The 18,608-nt window shown below is 41.3% G+C and overlaps 2 protein-coding genes across 2 annotated transcripts; both read right to left on the reverse strand.

Annotated features, from left to right (window-relative positions):
- MELLADRAFT_94566 (uncharacterized protein) lies at nt 1-2,913 on the reverse strand (the record flags this gene model as incomplete). Its single annotated transcript, XM_007406510.1, has 6 exons — nt 1-1,059; nt 1,132-1,303; nt 1,377-1,719; nt 1,793-2,090; nt 2,193-2,543; nt 2,629-2,913. 6 exons carry the CDS (start codon nt 2,911-2,913, stop codon nt 1-3), a joined length of 2,508 nt encoding a protein of 835 aa, XP_007406572.1.
- A 6,467-nt stretch (nt 2,914-9,380) lies between these two features.
- MELLADRAFT_94567 (uncharacterized protein) lies at nt 9,381-11,258 on the reverse strand (the record flags this gene model as incomplete). The annotated part of the gene is made up of 5 exons (XM_007406509.1): nt 9,381-9,772; nt 9,846-10,140; nt 10,215-10,588; nt 10,654-10,733; nt 10,825-11,258. 5 exons carry the CDS (start codon nt 11,256-11,258, stop codon nt 9,381-9,383), a joined length of 1,575 nt encoding a protein of 524 aa, XP_007406571.1.
- Between the last annotated feature and the right edge of the window lie 7,350 nt (nt 11,259-18,608).

Raw genomic sequence — 18,608 nt, forward strand, 5'->3', positions numbered from 1 at the left:
TTATCCTACCCATCTCCATAGTCGATCCATTATACCAGGTTGAGTTTCATGAGTTTCTTCATTAACAGACGTGCTATCATCAACTTGAAAAGATCCAGGCATAGCAATCCTATCAGTATTCCTTCGGTCTGAAGACTCAGCTTCACCTTCCTCTGCTATATTTCGATCCATAGGCTCTCGACCATCTTCCACCACATCTTCTTCGTCCTGTACATTTCCCCCATCATCCGCATCTTGTCCTTCACGTAATCCTATCAAAAGTTCTTCAAGTAATTCTAAAAGCTCCTCTCTTGCTTCTGGAGTAAGATTGCCCTCATCAGTTTGCAATATAAGTTGAATTTGTTCAATTTGGTCTTTGAGTTGTTGTCGATGTCCTTGTTGTCGATTTCCACCTTCCATCGCAGCTACACCTTCTATAATCCGATCAAAGATTTCTTGAAAACCTCCTTCATCTCTTGCGTCATCTTGATGATTATCATCTTGACGCGGTTCATTGTTAGATGAATCCGGAATGTTAAAGTATTCAGCATTGAATGCGGTACCACCGATAGGTGGCGCTGGATCGAATGAATACCTCTGCATTGCAAGAAATTTAGGCGGTAAGAAACCTTTCAATACTTGATGATCTACAAAGTAATGAGAAGTGTCAATTTTCGAGTAGTACTTCTCAACAATGACGAAGAAAATCATACCTGACAGGAGCACTGTTCTATAGATCCCAATAGTAGATTCCGATAAATACTCTTGCGAGAGTTTTTGACCTTCTGTTACATCTGGGTCCTTATCATCACTTAACCGATGATGGCAAGAAGAAACAGTAGTCTGAAACCAACTAAGTACATCAGGCTCTTTCCAAAGATCCGATGATCTCGTCACATAAATGATAGCTTGAAGATGAATCAAATGATGTTCGTCAATGAAACCTGGACGTGGTGATGCTCTTTCTACAGTAGAGAAAGTTTTGGGTAACGATATTCCTAATTTTCCGCCTAAATAGGATGTAAGTTGTGGGAATCGGACGATCGCTGTCTCCAATTCCTTCGTACTTGTTTCATGAGACTGGCACGTACAGATTAGATCAGGCTTGGGTACCAGGATATCTCAGTAAGGGTCATCGAAGCATTGACTCACGTTATTTTGTTCTTCCTCATGATGCCACCTACACAAGGCCGCTGCGTAAGCAAATCCGGGATATCCAGTCTTCGGGAAACCCCATCCTTCCAAAGCTGCAATTTCTGGGAGGTGTTCAGAAAGATCTAAGAAGTATTGGTATTGCTTGGCTTTAGGAGCGAGAAAATCAAGCCTATGTGACAAGAACGTCAACATTTTTCAACTCTTGAAGCTCTGAATCTAAGATAAAACCGAAAAAGACTGACCATAACAAAGCCCCGTAGGGGTCCTGATAAGGATCCATAGCAAATAATAATTTACATGTTTCAAATGCAGTTCTCCAACAACCTCTCTTAGCTAGGAGTTGCATACTTTTATCAATTGCACGAAAAAACCCACGATTTTCAACCATTTTGAAATTTAATCTAACTAAACCTTTACTTATGTTGAAGAGTGGATTGAAACATCTTTCAAAACTATAGAGAGCTCTGTTTAAGAAATCTAATGCTTGTCCTGTATCACCTTGTTGGGCTGATATATCTGATAATTGTAATAAGGTATCGGGATGATAAGGTGCGCTCTGAAAGAGTGCCATGAGTCGATTGGGATCTATGGAAAGTTCATAAAAAGAAGTGAGTCGATCGAACATATCTGAAGAATGATGCAGATGAGATGAACAAACCATGAGACATGATAGCCTGGATAAATTTGGCTTGGATGGCCTTGAAACGTGCGCTATGTTCGAAAGTGAACCACACTTCTTGAGAGCAAGGTGTTTTATTAATCCTCTCACCTTCTTCTGCGCTCGTAGGTCTCATACTGAAACCGACTGACATCTTATCGAAGGGTGGCCAAGTTGGCTGAGGTTTGGCCAAATAAGCTGTTTTCAATCGTAAATTGACTTGATGATGAGGGTTATTAGAGATCCTAGGATGATAAGGTGTCGGTGATGATCTAGTAGAATTAAGTGCTGAAGAAATCTACGAAACACAATTTAAAGTCATTTTCTTGCCAAATAAATACCATTTCCTAAAATCAACAAAGCTGAATAGAAAAAAACATTCAAATTTATAGACACTCACCACTCTTGATCCAAACATTCTACGTAACTCTTGATCAGCATCTAACATCTTACAATCAATCGAACAGGCGCTCGATATGATCTCATCAAGATTAATTGATTTGTTTGATGACGAATTCGTAGGATCGAGATTTGGGTGAGATAAACCTAATTCTTTTAAGGCTTCTTCTATTTCATCAACTTCAGGTGTTTTTTGATCAATGCGTGAATCTTTCTTGGTATTCTTGAATTGCTTTACAGAGTCGGGAGAGGTTGATCCGTCGTGATCATTTGTGGTTGAGTTGGTGACTACATTTGATGATTTGTTCTTTGCTTTCTTTTTGGGTTTAGACTTCTTTCGTGACCCAGATTTCTACTTTGATCGATTTGATGAAGTAGATAGCAAAACATCAGACTTGAATTCAATCAATCCCGAGAAATAGATTGAATTACGTTACCTTTGGAAGTGTTGACTGCATTTTTGATGCATCCTCCTCATGACCATCTTGAGGTCCATCATCCTCATCAAGTTGGTCTTCTCGATCACCAAGTGAAGCAAATGCATTGAAAGACTTTGAAAACTGTCGATCAGAAACTTGATCTTCTTCCTCTTCCTCTTCCTCTTCGTCTTCTTCCTCAATTTGATGGTCACGCTGTATATCATCCAATGAATCATTGTTCGTGAATCCTAACTCTTTCAGTTGATCCTTTTCTCTTTGTTGACGCTTCGAAGCTCGACCCATTTTGAAGAGGAAGTGGTTTTATTGATGAATCAAGAAATTGGTGTTGGTCTTCAACAAACTCCCGAGCCGTCGCTAGATTTACACACACTACGGGCCAAACGGTGACCCCCTGCGGATACCCAGGGGGGCTGACTGGTCACAAAGTGCGGGCCGGACCTGCTGCGGCCCGGGAACCAAGGACCTTCTGCAGCAGGCTGATCGGGACTAAGTCATATGTATCAAATTGAGGGTGACCTAGTCCACAAGCCAATGTCATGACTGATTGAGGGATCCCGTAAACAGTGGAATGAGAGCTTGAGAGTAGAGCAGCACCCTCAACGCAATATTCTCCGACAGAGTTGATAATGATTGCTTCAGTGTCAACTCTCACTCTTCAAGGAGTTCTCTGACTCTTGTACCAAGGAAATTATTGGTCTTAATTTGAACACGGATATACATGCTTGGGACTCCTTGCCAACTTTTCAGAGATAGTATAGACTCTGATAAGCCTATTTGCTTTTCCCTCAATTTGGCTTATGAGACTCATGATGAGGTCAGGTGTAAAGGAATGATACTCTGAGTCACTGTTACAGGAGTTGCCTGTCTTTATTTGTCAGCCCTGAGCCCTGTGTACAGGACCACGGACTAACAAACACACATGTAAATATATGTAATACGTATGTAATTATACGAAACTTGTCTAAAACCATAAGAATTACAACTCATGGCTCAGTTTCAAGAGTCACTTAAGTAACAAGACTTACTAGGACTTAACTAGTAATAGTAAACCTAACCCAAACCTAACCCAAACCTAACTCAAAGAAAAGCAAACCTAAGCGCCAACCACAAGTTGACGCCTAGATCTGGAATATATAAACTCTTCTTCTTCCCACTCTAGAAGAAGAACCAACTGATTATCATTCCACAATTCTACATCACAACTTACTTGATTCTTACCAAGAATATTGAGTATAGTGATTTTATTGTACTTGATCTTATAGTTCTACAACCTTCCTCAAGCCCTTGTGAGCTTTAAAGTGGTGGTTCTAAACTAGTGGGACTATATAGTTATAGAACCAAGCTTTAGAATTGCATAGGATACCTCCTGAGTTGAGTGTAAAGTATCCGGCGGAACCTTTGAGCAATCAGAGTGTAAAGTTCTGCAGGCTCTATCCCCAACAGAGCTCTTGAGTAAGCTCCTTTGAAGGATTACTCAGCCATCCCACTGGCTTTAAACCCTCTTCTTAGAGGTCAACTAACTGAAGTCTTTACTTGTTTATACCAAGTAAAGACTTTGTTAATCCTTATTCCACCCTTACTTCACCTTTTTTTAGTGAAGAGTCAGCCAAAAAGTAGCTGACCCCTCACAACTTGGGGGCCTCATCCGGTTTTTGTTCCTACAGACCTCTTTCTGTCCAGTCTCATTTTGTTTTACTTTACTTCTCTTTTAATACAAAAAATATCTATTTCTTTTCCTTCAAATTCTAGAATTTCCATTTTTTCTTTCCTCTTATTTTTTTAAGATCACATTTAATTGTGATCACAAGTATTTCCTCAGTTTGTAGATTCAATATACTAAAGTGGTGTTCAACTGTAATTGAAATATTCACAATTCTTCTTCAGAAGAGTCTACTCAATTACATTAAAAGACACCCCATTTTTTTCAATTAAGTGTGATATTTCATGTACACACTGAGAAAAGAGAATTAACAAGCTATTACATACATATATAGCATCATTTATACTACTTGTCTTTTAGTATTTGTGCTACATATATATTATTGTCTGTGTGCAACAGTAATTCCACATTGTGTTGAATTATTTGACAAAAATAGTGGACAGAGCACGTGTGTAGTTTATTACACAGCGTGTCAAGGAAGTGTAGTGTAATTTACATATACTCAACATTTCCATTCTCATAAATTTCAACGTCAAATTCTATAAGCATATTAGCCTTATAGAACTGTCAAGAGTTGACAGATTCGATCACCTGTCACATTTTCCTCGGAGCCGGGTAATTTTCTTTAGTCCTGCTCCTCGATCATATTGATACAGGGACCTCTACAAACCTCTACCCTCGGAAATCACCCCACATCATCATAATCCGAACGATCACGACATTCGGACTGATATCTCTCGAACGACATCAACTTTCGAAGACTATTGTCAGTGTTGCTTGGTCCACGCGTTGTTGGCTTCCCGCTACGAACGCCAGGACCATTCGTCCTGCATTAAGATAATTCAATTCCAATCGAATCATCAAAATTGCGACGTCGACCACCTTCATAAATACCTTTGCCATTATCGAACACACGAATTCAATACTGAAAACAAATTATTGCATCTTCTTTTCTCAATACTGGAAAGCTCTGATAAAGAAAAAGTGAAGTAAGTTAAACCAACTTACTATTTTGTTCTATCTTGTTCTATTTTTTTTCTTTTCTCATTATTGAAAAGCCTTAACATTTGGTTTGAATCACGTTATTATTAGTGACTTCATTCGTTCTGGAAGCTTCCACTCAACCACACCAAACAATACGATCAGAAGTTATAAAAACCTACCGAAGTTCTCCTCTAAACGATTCCTTCCTCAGACGATTTCAGCTCTTTAATCGTATTGCAATTATCAAACTCTTGTTAGTATTTCCCCACTCGCCCTATTACCATTTTGTAGATTGTCATATTCAGTTTATTATCTCTTCATTTTTCGATCACTTTATTCTTTAGATCACAGTTCCTACAAGCCACCAAGCGAAAAGCATTAGCGTTTACAAAGTCGGTGGTTATTATAGTTTTTTATTGTAATTTAATTCGCTCAAACTTGTTAGATCAGAGTCTGATCTCGCATTTGATTCTTTCTCTTCTCTGTTACCTATTTTCGAACCGTCCTCTCATTTTTTTCTTCAAGTGGATCCATTAGAGTGCAACGATCAATCTTCGTTTCGAGATCTAGCGAATCGAATCCAAGACGTTGCAAGCGAAGTCGGGACCTATTCACCTTGCAGTACCCCGGCTATCAACGGTACCATCGCATCAATTGACGGGCAATCAGTTGTATCGGAAACCACACCGTTACCATCTCGATTCCAGCCAGAAGCGACCAATACACCAACACCATCAGGTAACATTCTTGATTACATTCAAGACCCAGGTGATTTCTTTTGAAGTTTTGTTATATAGCTTCTATTCACATAAACTCTTTAATAACATATCTTTCACTGTTGATTCCGAACTTATAGACCAGATCGAGGCAGTCAACCACTTGGAAAGTCAAAGTAAGCAGCCCTTGCTTTGAGAAGTTTTTTTTTTTTTTTTTTAATCTATTTCTGGTTTCTAATTCAAAGATTTGTCTTTATCATGTCTGCTCGACCTCGGACTCGTAGTGAATCAAGGAAACGAGCTAGTACAACCGACCTTGCAAGTGACCAACGAAGCGAGGCCGGTGAGTCAACCGATCGCCCAGGAGGACCAAGCCATGCCAGTGGATCAACCGGGCGGGGGAGACCGCGGACCAGAGGTAAGAAAGTCCTCCCTATTACATCAACACCTATCAGATCAGCAACTGATCCGTTGATTGCAGGTGAACCAGGCCCATCAACCAGTACCTCAGCAGATCGACCCAGAGGTGACCTACCTATGGACTTCGCTGAACGCACAATACGTGCGTTGGGAAGGGGCCAGGGAGTTAGGGAAGGATCACCCCGACGCCAAGAAGATGTGGAAGAACGCCATCTTCGAGGCTCGAAGGATCTGGAAGCGACTGATGTTTCAATTCAGGTACCCAGACGAAACAATCCACAACCATATCACGAGATGGTTTCGACCGGGCACAACCTCATGGAGACCGTTCTGGATCGATCCGTTCGACTTCAGGGTCTTGCCAGAGGATCAAGTTCGCATGCCTCAACCTCAAACGAACCATCCCAAGCAGTTCAACAAGAGAACTACCAACGGTCGATCCAATCAATGGGACAACAACCGCAAGAAGAAGTCCTCGATTTCGACCTCCGAAGCCGTAGTGAAAGCCCAAGTAGCCATGGGTCAGTACCTCATTCGTCAAGAGACTCGGGAGCGTTTCGGACGGGGTCATCAAGGCAACTGACTCTAGAGGATGAACGGTTAGTTCACCTTTTTCATTCTATTCTTCATCATGAATTGATTCAACCATGGACTAATCAGATTATATCCACTTTGCACCCTGTAGTCCATAGGTCGTCTAAAGATAAAGAACAACTAGCTTATTTCAGTGAATGTGTTAAGAAGATGCATGAGAATATTAAAGTTGTTCATGGTAAACTTGGATTTGGTTTAAATAATTACAATTCAATCTTGTCAGACCTTGTCCACCATCTTGAAATACAACACAATGAATTGATCAGTGAAAACCAAAAGTGCCACAGTGAGTTGATTGAGTTATTGGATATTAAAAAGATCCCTTTAGACAAAGAATCTCTAAAAGAGATGAGTGATTTAGTGAGTAATAGAGTACAGAAATTACTCGAAGAAAAAATTGAGTCTACTCTACAAAATAATAATACCTTGAGTGTAAAACAAGAACCTTACAATTTTGAAAAGAATTTAGACGCAAAACTTGATCAGAAATTTGATCAACTCTTTGAAAACTTGAGCAATAAATTAGAAGCAGGTATTACAAACAAAGATCTGCTTACGCAACAATTGCAAGCTGAAAGAATTTTACATTCCAGGTTGGATTCTTTGGAAAATTTCCTTAAAGATATGGATCATGAGGGACGGATTCAAAGAGAAAAGATTTTATCTGAAGTTATACAGATCAACACCTGTGGCGCACAGACTCCTGGATGAAATACCGAGGGAAGCATGCGTACAGCAATCGGTGTCGTACCCCAACAGTCTTATCAGACTTGCCAGACCTTTCAGACGACCCACCCGACCCCGCTACAAGTCATTCCCAGACTGATCTGGTTCAGCTTAGCCGAGATCGCCTTGAAACATAACAACACCTATGCAGACTGGTCTGGACATACGTACAGACCAGTCTGTACACCACACCACACCAATTTTAACACAACATCACAGACCAGTCTGGCCAGGCTCCATAGCTATCCAGACTGGTCTGGCCTTGACCTCGACTTCACAAAGTCGCAGCACCTATGCAGACTGGTCTGAAAAGCGTATCCGCAGACCAGTCTGCACACCACACCACTCAGATCTCAACACCGCATACCACAGACCAGTCTGGCCAATGTCTCATAACCACCCAGACTGGTCTGCTCACCAACTTGACTTGAAATAATTGCAGCACCTATGCAGACTGCTCTGGACGTAGCCGCAGACCAGTATACACGCCACACCACTTCGGCCAATTCCAACCAGACCAGTCTCGCCTTGGTCAATACTGGCTGGACCGGTCACCTCAACAGACACCCTCACCAATTAAGACCTTGATCAATTTAAATTAGACCAGCCTCGTATCGGACTAGTATTTGTCTTACACACCAAACAACCACTAACTCACACAGACATAACCAGTCCGGTTCGCTTTGCATTCTTGTTGTATCATTCACCTCTGTTTTGACTTCATTACGAAAGAACGTCAATGTGAATTTACAATTGATCTATAACGTACGCTTTAACTTTGTAATATCGCGACTGTTCTTGTGAGTATTGTCATCAAGACCATCAACGAACTTGTAGACATTGAGAATCAAAAGAAACCAATCAAAGAACGTAGGACCCAAGTTCCCATATCAATCCAATTTTGTTGTCAATCTTCTTATCAAGTATGTATACATCAGCAAGTGTATAAAAATCATTAACTTGCGAGAGAGCGAGGGTGTGTAAATTCAGTACATTAATGAATAGACGCATCACTAGGCGGAAGTCAAACAGTACGTTTCCAAACTAATCCTGTACTAATACTCACAATTTCGTCTCTCAGTCAATAGCATGTCTAACTTCTGCATCACGATTGATTTGGAACTGTCACATGCAGTTCAGAAACAAGAACAATTGACAATTGATCATTTGACATCATGTATGTGTCATCAGCAAGACATAAACAAAACATAAAGTAAAAGAGTAAAAACATAAAACATAAATGATGAAAAGGTGAAAGATGAAACAAAAGATTTGAGAATATCTTCCTACATGTTGTTACCACGCAACTACTTTGTCAATGATGGCGTGTTCATAAGAAAACAAGATGAAAAGACAGAGGCAAAAAGAAAAATTGTAGAGTCGACACAGTCAAAAACATAGCTGAAGAAAAAATATAGAGACAAGAAAACAAAAAGGGGAAAGTCGACACAGTCAGAAAGATAGCCAAAGAAACAGTATAGAGAGACCAAAAAACAAAAAAAGGAATCGATAAGCAGAAAACTTTGAGATTTATGGTCTATTGAGAAACCTATGGGCGATGATGTGTATATGAAATCGATTTTGAAGCATATCAGCTGCATAGCTACGAGCAGAGATATTTGATTTGATGCTATACTGACCCAAAACCATCAAGCAACGTCGCATCCATTCCCACTGTTACATTGACCTGCATCAGTGACTACTTGAGTTCCAGTTGGTGGAGCTTCTTGCGATTGGGTTGCCAAAGCTTGAGTCTCGGATTCACGAGTGGTGGGATTCGATTCAGCAGATTGATTGGTCGCAACTGATGCTGAGGGTGGACTTTCTTCCTTCTTGACCGTAAACTTACAAGTCTTGATGTCACTGATCCAGTGACGTCGAGCCTTGGTGTCCATGCCTGAGAAACCCTTTTCGAATTCTTCTAGTGTCATAGTGGAATCTGGGGCGCGTTCGATGGTAACTGGGATCTTGCGGTCCTTCAAGGCTTGTAATGGGTTGGGGATTTTGGGGAAAACCTTATCAGGATCGCCAAGGACATCGACTAGAATTTGTAGCAAGCAGTCAGCCTAGGAGCGAAGTGAAGATGATGTCAAAGGAACAAACAGACAACCTACTTAGAAGTTGATTCAATAGGCCAACAAGTTCAGCTTTATCCATATCAGATTGATTCTTTGGTCTCTTACTCTTTGCTGAAGTACTGTTTGCGGCTGCATTCGCTTTGATCTCTTCAATGGTTGACTCGTGTTGACAGTAGAGGGGAAAGACATGTTGCATTTGAGCCTTCGTCTTGACCCACTGAGAAATCTCGTCCCTGCTGGTATACTCCCGACACCATCCTTCGCCGGTGTTGTTGTTACTACAAGCAATGATATAATAATCCATACCAAATAATTGATGGTCACGTGCGAGCTAAAAAATTAGAATCATTCACCCATTGAAGTGCTTCAGTTAAGATTGTCCTAATGTGTTAGTAATACACTTACTTGTAGTGCTATCTTCTTGAAACTTTGGAGAGATCGCTTCTCCTCTTTACACGCTGACGATCCAGGGGTATGTAGCTCTCGGTCCCTGGCCACCTTGTCCTGATCAACAAGCTTTTCGTAAAGGGGACGGTATCGATTTTCATCGGCAGGACTAAGCTTTGGGACCTCAGGAACAAGCGCTGAGGAGTCACCAAAAACATCCGCATCGTCGGATATCGAGATTGCTGAATAGTCGGGGTATCCTCCCAAAGCGTAGAAAACCTCAGCAGTGAACACAGCAACTTCATCCTTTTTGAGGGCTCGATATGTCTTGGAGTTTGCTTGATTTCGCATGGTTAGAATGTCCGATGCAGCCGGGTCCCCTCGGGCAGGCACTGCAGGTGAAGTGTTCATTAGTAAAGTGTTTTCGAGTTTTTTTATTGAATAGAAATGTACATACTTGCAATTTTGTTGGCTGCAATTGCAAAGCTTAGCCATCTATGCCAAGAGTTGTCAGCGTGTGTTCCACCCAACAAACCCCTGTAAAGTAAGTACAACATTCAGTACGAAGTAAGTTCAGATGGTGTCCTAAACGACGGTGAGATAGATAGTTGACAAAGGATGTACTTACAAAGAGCGTTTCAATACATCAATATTGACACCTGATACCATAGCGATCATGTGAAGAGATTGCTCAAATGCACCAAGCACGGCCTGTCCTTCAGCAAGAACTGCAGCACTGATCTGGTGGTTAGAAGACGTCTGTTTTTTCAGCTGTTCTTGAATACGTTCAAGAGGCCAGTGTTTCTGGACTTTATGGTAGTTTTGCAATGTGATATCCGGGAGGTCAAGATCATAGTCATTGGGAGCTGATTGTGGTGTGGTATCGTCTCTTCCAGAAAAGGTGTTGTCATTTGGATTCGTGGTTGCTGTGGCTGAAACTTGTTCATTCGAAGAATCTACTTGAACGCGGCGTTGACGCTTACGAGCCGTTTGTGGTTGGGATGAAGGTTCGGGGTTGTTTCTTGTAATGCGTGTAGGGGGTCTTTGGCGGTTTGTCGACATGTTATGAAGTAGTTATGAGTTTGATGAGATCAGTTGAAGTTTGATGAGATGAGCGATTGTTTGAGTGATATCGATGATGTGAGTTTATGTCTGGATCATTCAGGGATCTGGACGGACCAAACCAATGGCATGTATATCTCAACATTAAGTAGAAAACCTGCCAGATAAACTTGTATTCTTAAATTCAAGTCCAAAACCGCGACATAAACACAGGTTAACATATTGGACCCAATGTAAAGTCTGTGTTTTGCGGGCAAAAAAACTACTTTATACCTTAATTAAGTAAAAAGCTACTTCCCTCAAGTACTTTGATATGGATTTCGAATGTTGGGGTGAGACCCGTACCCAAAAGGGCTATATCTTGGTGGATATTGATTGGAAATCCATGATCAAATAACCAATCTTGTTCATCAAGTAATATTAAGGTGGGTCTGATAATAAGAATTTTGAAAAAATGGTCATGTTGGTGGTCATGTAGAGGTTTCAGGCATGATTCTGGTTTGCCAAAAAAAACAAAACAGCCATATCTTGGTAAATGTTGATCCAAAGTCCATGACCAAATAATAAAACTTGTTCATGGACTCATCATCATGGATTTCAAAATGAAAACTCTTCCAGAAAGTGCTCAACTTCAGAGCCATGTAAGGGTTTCATTGATGTTGTTGGGGTGTCCAGAAGCGCCAAAATAGCATTATCTTTGTCAATAATGATCCCACCTCAATGATCAGATATTGAAAATTGTTGCTAAATTAATTATAAAAGGAGTTTAAAATAACACTTTGTGAAAAATTGGTCATCTTCAGGGCCATGTAGGGGTTTGAGTGATGTTGTTGGGGTGACTAAAAGCGCCAAAATAGAATTATCTTTGTCAATATTGATCCCACCTCAATGACCAGATATTAAAAATTGTTGCTAAAGTAATTATAAAAGGAGTTTAAAATAACACTTTGTAAAAAATTGGTCATCTTCAGGGCCATGTAGGGGTTTGAGTGATGTTGTTGGGCTGTAAAAAAACTCAACTTTATCCAATAGATTGGTGGATATTGATCCAAACTCCTGGACCAAATAATAGAACTTGTTTTTGGGGTAATTTCAAAGTGAGTTTAAAATAATACTTTGTCCAAAAAAGGTCATCTTGATGTCCCTTCTGGGAATATAAGGAATTTGGTCAATTTTCTCCATGCCTATATCTCCTTTGATTTGAGCCTAATGATTTATCTGAGCTTGCAAGTCTACTTCTGAGTGATTTTTATGGGGGGTTTAATATTGGCATTTGAGCCCAAAATCAATTTGAAAATCGACCAAAATTTCATCCAAAAAAGGAGAGTACATGGTGTTTCCGCGCTTACCACACCATCAAATCATTATTAGCCCACACATTGGTGAAGTGTGGTTGTAATTGTTGATAATTGTTTCCAATGCAAATACAAGCACTACTGAACAACAATCAACTTTTCTCTAACAGTATCCACTGAGTCAAAGCAATTCTTGTGGCTTGAATGCACTGTTTGTTTGTGGTATATGGTGTGCTGGATGCTCAACAACCCCTCTTGGATACTTTTGATTCATAGATTACTTTTTTTACTACTGAATACTACTGAATACTACTGGACATCTGAGATCCATTCTTAGTTGAAGATACAAATAAACAGCCTGCTCACTTCTTTTTAAATCATCTATACATCATCAACGCTGGTTACCTATATCACTGATGACCTCAGTCATATAGCATTCCCGGATTGGAAAGGTAAGGGTAGTTAGTTGATTGAATTCCACTGATGTCAGTTTCTTATGTGACTTAAAATAATCAGACATGCTACCCAGATCATTGTTTATACTCCTTGAGCATATGACATTGAGGTCTTTGCTTTGCATCAATTTCTCATCAACCTCCACATCAGTTTTTTCTCAGCATTATTCATCCACATTATTCATCCACATTGACTATTTCCAAGACCAGTGATATTCACCGTGAACACTTCACTGATATTTAAATGTGATACATTAGGTATTGCATTGATTGTCTTGTGCTACTCCCTTTCAGCAATTAAATATAAAAATCAATATACAGTTACCACTTATCCATAATGAATATCTTGTTTGAACCTATTATGCGCTTAGACAACACTAGTGAAGACAAAAAGTTTTTCATCATTTTACTTTTGTTTCTTGATGCTTGATGTTGAATGGCTACTAGGCATTATCAATCCGACATGTATTTGCCTTTAGTCAAAGGAGAACCTTCATGTCAATCAAAATCCAAAAAAGGGGGGAGCCGAAGAGTCCGCTAGCCCACAGTAGTCCCCTTTTTCATTGCACTGACAGCTTTCCCAAAAGGTCAATGATCAATTGGGACACCGTCCGTCAGCTGGTTGGGGCTGTTGTTTCAATAATGATTGTATTTCTCCTAACTAGCTTGTACCTATATCACGCTAGAGATAGACCAACATCACTTACCTCGATGGGATCATCTGGCCGAGCCATAGCATGTCCTCTTGGCCCTCGATTACCCAAACGCAAGAAGTTAGCTGAGACCAAAGCCCTTCGCGAGAAAGCCGAACGTGACAAAGCTCAACTTCACTGGGGTCAGCAAAAGTGTGAATCAATCAGTCAAGCTCTGAATACCGTTACTGAAGACTCCTCCGCTCAAGACCTACACAATAATCAATCCGATGATCAATCACACAATGGAGACGACTTATTCGCAAGGTTTTGGCCACTTGAAGAAAACGAGGAAGAGCCAGGTCAAGAGGATTTAGAGAATGTAACTACATATGTACAACTTGTTTCCGGAGATACCTATAGACACCGACGATTACAAGAGCACATACATTGGAAGGAATTGATGCAAAAGGCCTTCATAGCGTTTTTGAAGTCGTCTGAGGAAACATCTGACTGGGGTCATGACACAAAGTGGAATCATGATTTCAACAACAACGAAGACTGTTCATGCACACAAGGACTGAAGCGCACTCGCTTTGTAGACACTTTGGATTTAATTTGTTAGTCAAATTACTGAAGTCTTGAGATTGATGGATAGCTGATATCAAAATGCAATAGATCGCCGGAAGATCGAGTTCAACTTCTGTAGCTGCACACCAGATCAAGTGCGATTGATCCGTCAAGGCTATCTGGGAGGGTCACCTAAGAATCCAGAGACGGCGTTCTCCCTACGCCTACTTCGATTTTACCATCTTGCATGGGAGTACTGTCACTCCGACATCCAACCTTTCTCCCTCATGATTGACCGATATCTAGATGCGTACAATCCCTTAATAACGGTCCCTGGAACTACTGAGGTAAGTCGTGTATTTTTGAAGTTTGGACTTTGAGCTGAACCTTTTGGTCATGGTCATTCCAGCCTCGACTTTGGCGCAAGCCTCTTTCCGCGGCTGTGTTCTGCTATCGACAGATTCTCAAAATGATTGAGGAACTCGAAGCTAAGAGTCTCAGCCTTACAGCATTGGAGCGGCTTGCATTGAATTGTCCCCGGTGTTTTGGTCCAGCAGGCGCATGTGGTGTTCAAAAGGGACCACAATTTATTGTCTGTGTTGATGGTAACTTTCAACAAAGACGTCACGAATCAGCAAGTTGAGAGATTGAGGAGATAGCAATATCACTTCCTTCTTTGATTATGCGGGCAGAGGATGTTGCTCAATGGGAGCCCGATCCAGCTGACCCCAAACGACATGATGTGGCCTTGGTATGTCGAGGTCTAGTTGTAAGTATCTATTCAACCACTGATGCAATCTTCCCTCAAAGGATCCGTGCACATCCCAACACACAGCGGCCGCTGATCGTCGAGGCGCATCAAGTTGGAAAGGCTGCGAAGAGACTGGGCTTATTGGCTTAGCGTGTAGGCATGACCACATGCTGAAGCTTGTGAATGTCATTCGCAGCGGAGAAAAGTGAGTTATTTTGTCAAGGATCAAACATGAATTTTCTCATTGATTCCCATCAGGGCATACTTTGTACATGCCTTGATTGGACTCCTCTTCGATTCAATCATGGAAGCCCGTACAGAAACAAACGATGCCAGTGTGGGTGTTCTGTACGACATTGGATTTACACTAGAAAAAGGAGTCATCAAGGTAGGTCAATTGACAACCATCATACCTTTTACGTTTACTGATATTTGTTGTATTAAACAGAACGATCTCTTTGTTGACGAGCGGATGCAGGATCGTCTGAAATTTGGTACAAGTGCGTTCCACGCATACGTTCATCAGTGGAGCTGCCAGCTGCAGTACAATCCACGCCTTAATATTGGATGGGGCTTTTCGGATGGCGAAGGGTTAGAGCGCAATTGGTTTGGCATATCACGACTAATTCCTGGGCTTCGGGGGTCCTCAAAACAGACCCGTCTTGATAGTATACATCTGAAGGTTATGCATAATAATGCAATCAAGATTTCTAGTGCAGGTTGGCCTTCTTCAATCTACAAAAATCAATTTTACTGATAACTGTTGCTTGATTTCTTTAAAAGCCAAGTCAGCCTTTAACAAGTTGAAAATCGCTGAAAAGAGGCTGACTGAAGCTCGCAGTGTACTGAACCACCTGGAATCGACTGCTAAACTTACCATCAATTACTTTGCTGAGCAGTGGGAACGACAAAAAAGTTGTCAGTTAGAGTTAATGGCAGACAACTCCCTTAAAAACCTACAGGATCGACTAGGTCGTCTGATAGACCTGGAGGAAGACTTCAGAAAAGCTCAGTGAGTCTAAACTGATCACCGATCTTCTGTGTCTCGCGTATTCACCTTCTCCTTCATATTTTTTCTGACAACAGTCTTGAATTGGAGAAGCTTCGACAGAAACGGCGAAGAACCTTGTCTGAGGAAGAGCACACAACCCTAAGAGCTCTTCCCTCCAGCCTTGTGGCTCTAGAGGGTGCTATAACAGAGTTAGTGATGGATCTAGGTGGTGATGAGTTTCGGGAGATGCCCGAAGTAAAAGGTTCATATAACTCGATTTGAATATGTGGTTGATTTTCTTGAATTTTACTGATATGTGAGGTTTTGCACTCATTATCTTTAGACCCACAAGCTCGAATGAGATTAAAACTCCGAGTGGCAAAAGAGAATCTGTATGAAGCAAAAGTGGGCAAAGTTGAATGGCAGAAGAAGTGGGACCAGCCCGGTATTGGTAAGTTAAAAAATTGTCTTTATATTGATAACACAGTGATCCAATTATGTTTGCTATCAAGGAACAAGTGAACAAGGGAGGTTCAAATCCGTCATGGACAAAAGAAACAAGGCACTGCTCAATAAATACAATTCATACAAGGGTATTGTTGAAACTTATAATGAAACGTTCCCTGACGCTCCCCCTCAACAACTACCAACATTTGACGAAATCAAAAGCTTAGACATCGCCGATCCTTTTTGGAACATAGGGCATCTGACCCATCCAGACGAGCCGTGGGCGGTAGACTTGGCGACCCAGACAGGAATTCAGGCGTATCGTACAGTCAGGAGCGGTGAGGAAGAAGTTGAAAGGATCAGCTGCGAGGTTCAAAATATGGTGAGATATGGTTTGATGATGGAGGAAAGACTAGCAGCACTGCTAGCCATGAGTGACATGCGTAAGTGACCTTGAATGTTGATGTCATTTGTAGTTGTTTCTTCCTGAGATTGTTTTTTCCATAATGTAGCCTGGCTCGATGGCTGTCCAGCGGGAAGACGACCGGTTGAGCTGGTTTTGAAGAGTGGTTTGGTCTCGAGGTCGTCTTGGGAATTGAGCCAGAAAGTGCTCAAAGCTTTACATAAGCGATTAAGCTTGACATTCTGTCGCACTTGGATGGTTTGGAATTCTCAGCTTCCTTCTTTGCTTCGAAGAACTGCACAATACTCACCAGCGAGTTTAGAATCAATCGAACTTTTGGCATTGGACTGGAAGGGCTTAATAGAAAGGTCGGCTATTATGTGGGAGCAGATGGTACAATATCGTTCTGTACCTGCCCAAGCAATGGATGAGTTAGACTTGATTGAACAAAGGTTGATGTTGGCCGAAGATGCTTAACTTGATTATGTATGATTTGAAATAAGATGAATACAATTGTGTTGGACGATGTTTTGAAATAGATTCATATTGAACTTGTATGATACGTGTGAAGGTGAAGGTGAACTTGAACGTCAGTTTGTTGAGCGACCTTGAAGATGGCCGCAATTGTGAGATGAGATCAAAGGATCCGAGATCGTTGAAAAATAAATGAGGGTTGGTTGAGTTGTTCAAATTAGTGAAGGTCAATTGAAAGGTCCTGGTTAGTATGAAGTTGCTTGCAATTCACCGCGTGAGGTTATGAAGAGTCTTGAAGATGGAAACTTACATCACTTACCCTCAAGGTGTGTGTTGTCGATTTAGTCAACGCCAGACCCATCTGCATGAATATGAGACCTTCCCCGGTCTGTAGCGTTACAATCAATCCAGACGAGTTTGTGGTGTTAAGATCCGAGTGGTGTGGTGTGCAGACTGGTCTGTGGATACGCTTTTCAGACCAGTCTGCATAGGTGCTGCGACTTTGTGAAGTCGAGGTCAAGGCCAGACCAGTCTGGATAGCTATGGAGCCTGGCCAGACTGGTCTGTGGTGTTGTGTTAAAATTGGTGTGGTGTGGTGTACACGTATGTCCAGACCAGTCTGCATAGGTGTTGTTATGTTTCAAGGTGATCTCGGCTAAGCTGAACCAGATCAGTCTGGGAATGACTTGTAGCGGGGTCGGGTGGGTCGTCTGAAAGGTCTGGCAAGTCTGATAAGACTGTTGGGGTACGACATCGATCACTGTACGCATGCTTTCTTCGGTATTTCATCCAGGAGTCTGTGCGCCACAGGTGCAGATCAAAGAAACTATTGCGGCAAGTCCGTGTGTAGAAAAAATACAACCTGAAGTAGTAAAGCCACTGCCCCTTAGGGACTTTGGAAGAGAAAGTCTTTTAAGAAAAGACATTGAAATGACTGTTTCACCAGCACCTGGGAAGAATCCTGAGGATGTAAGACACTTACTCAGTGATCTTAAAGAACAGATTGCAGCCCTTGAGCGTGGAGGGAAAGAACAATCAGTAGTGGTTAGAGAAAACAATGACGCACTTGAGTACAAAGAAGCAGTTAGTAAAGCGTTACGCAGAGACTGGCCTAAAGATTGGCCAACTTTTGATGGTGAGGGTGAATACAATCACCATGAATTTATTGATTGGGTTGACAGAACATCCAAAACTATGCAAATACCTGATGAACTTATAGTAGCCAAACTGGGCATTGTGTTCCAAGGTGTAGCCCGACAATGGTTCATAGATTTGGCCAAAGACGAAGATCTTCGGACTTGGACGGAATGGAAAGCAGCCATGCATGAAAGA

The sequence above is a fragment of the Melampsora larici-populina genome (genome assembly GCF_000204055.1).
Source record: "Melampsora larici-populina 98AG31 unplaced genomic scaffold MELLAscaffold_6, whole genome shotgun sequence".
Lineage (NCBI taxonomy): Eukaryota > Fungi > Basidiomycota > Pucciniomycetes > Pucciniales > Melampsoraceae > Melampsora > Melampsora laricis-populina.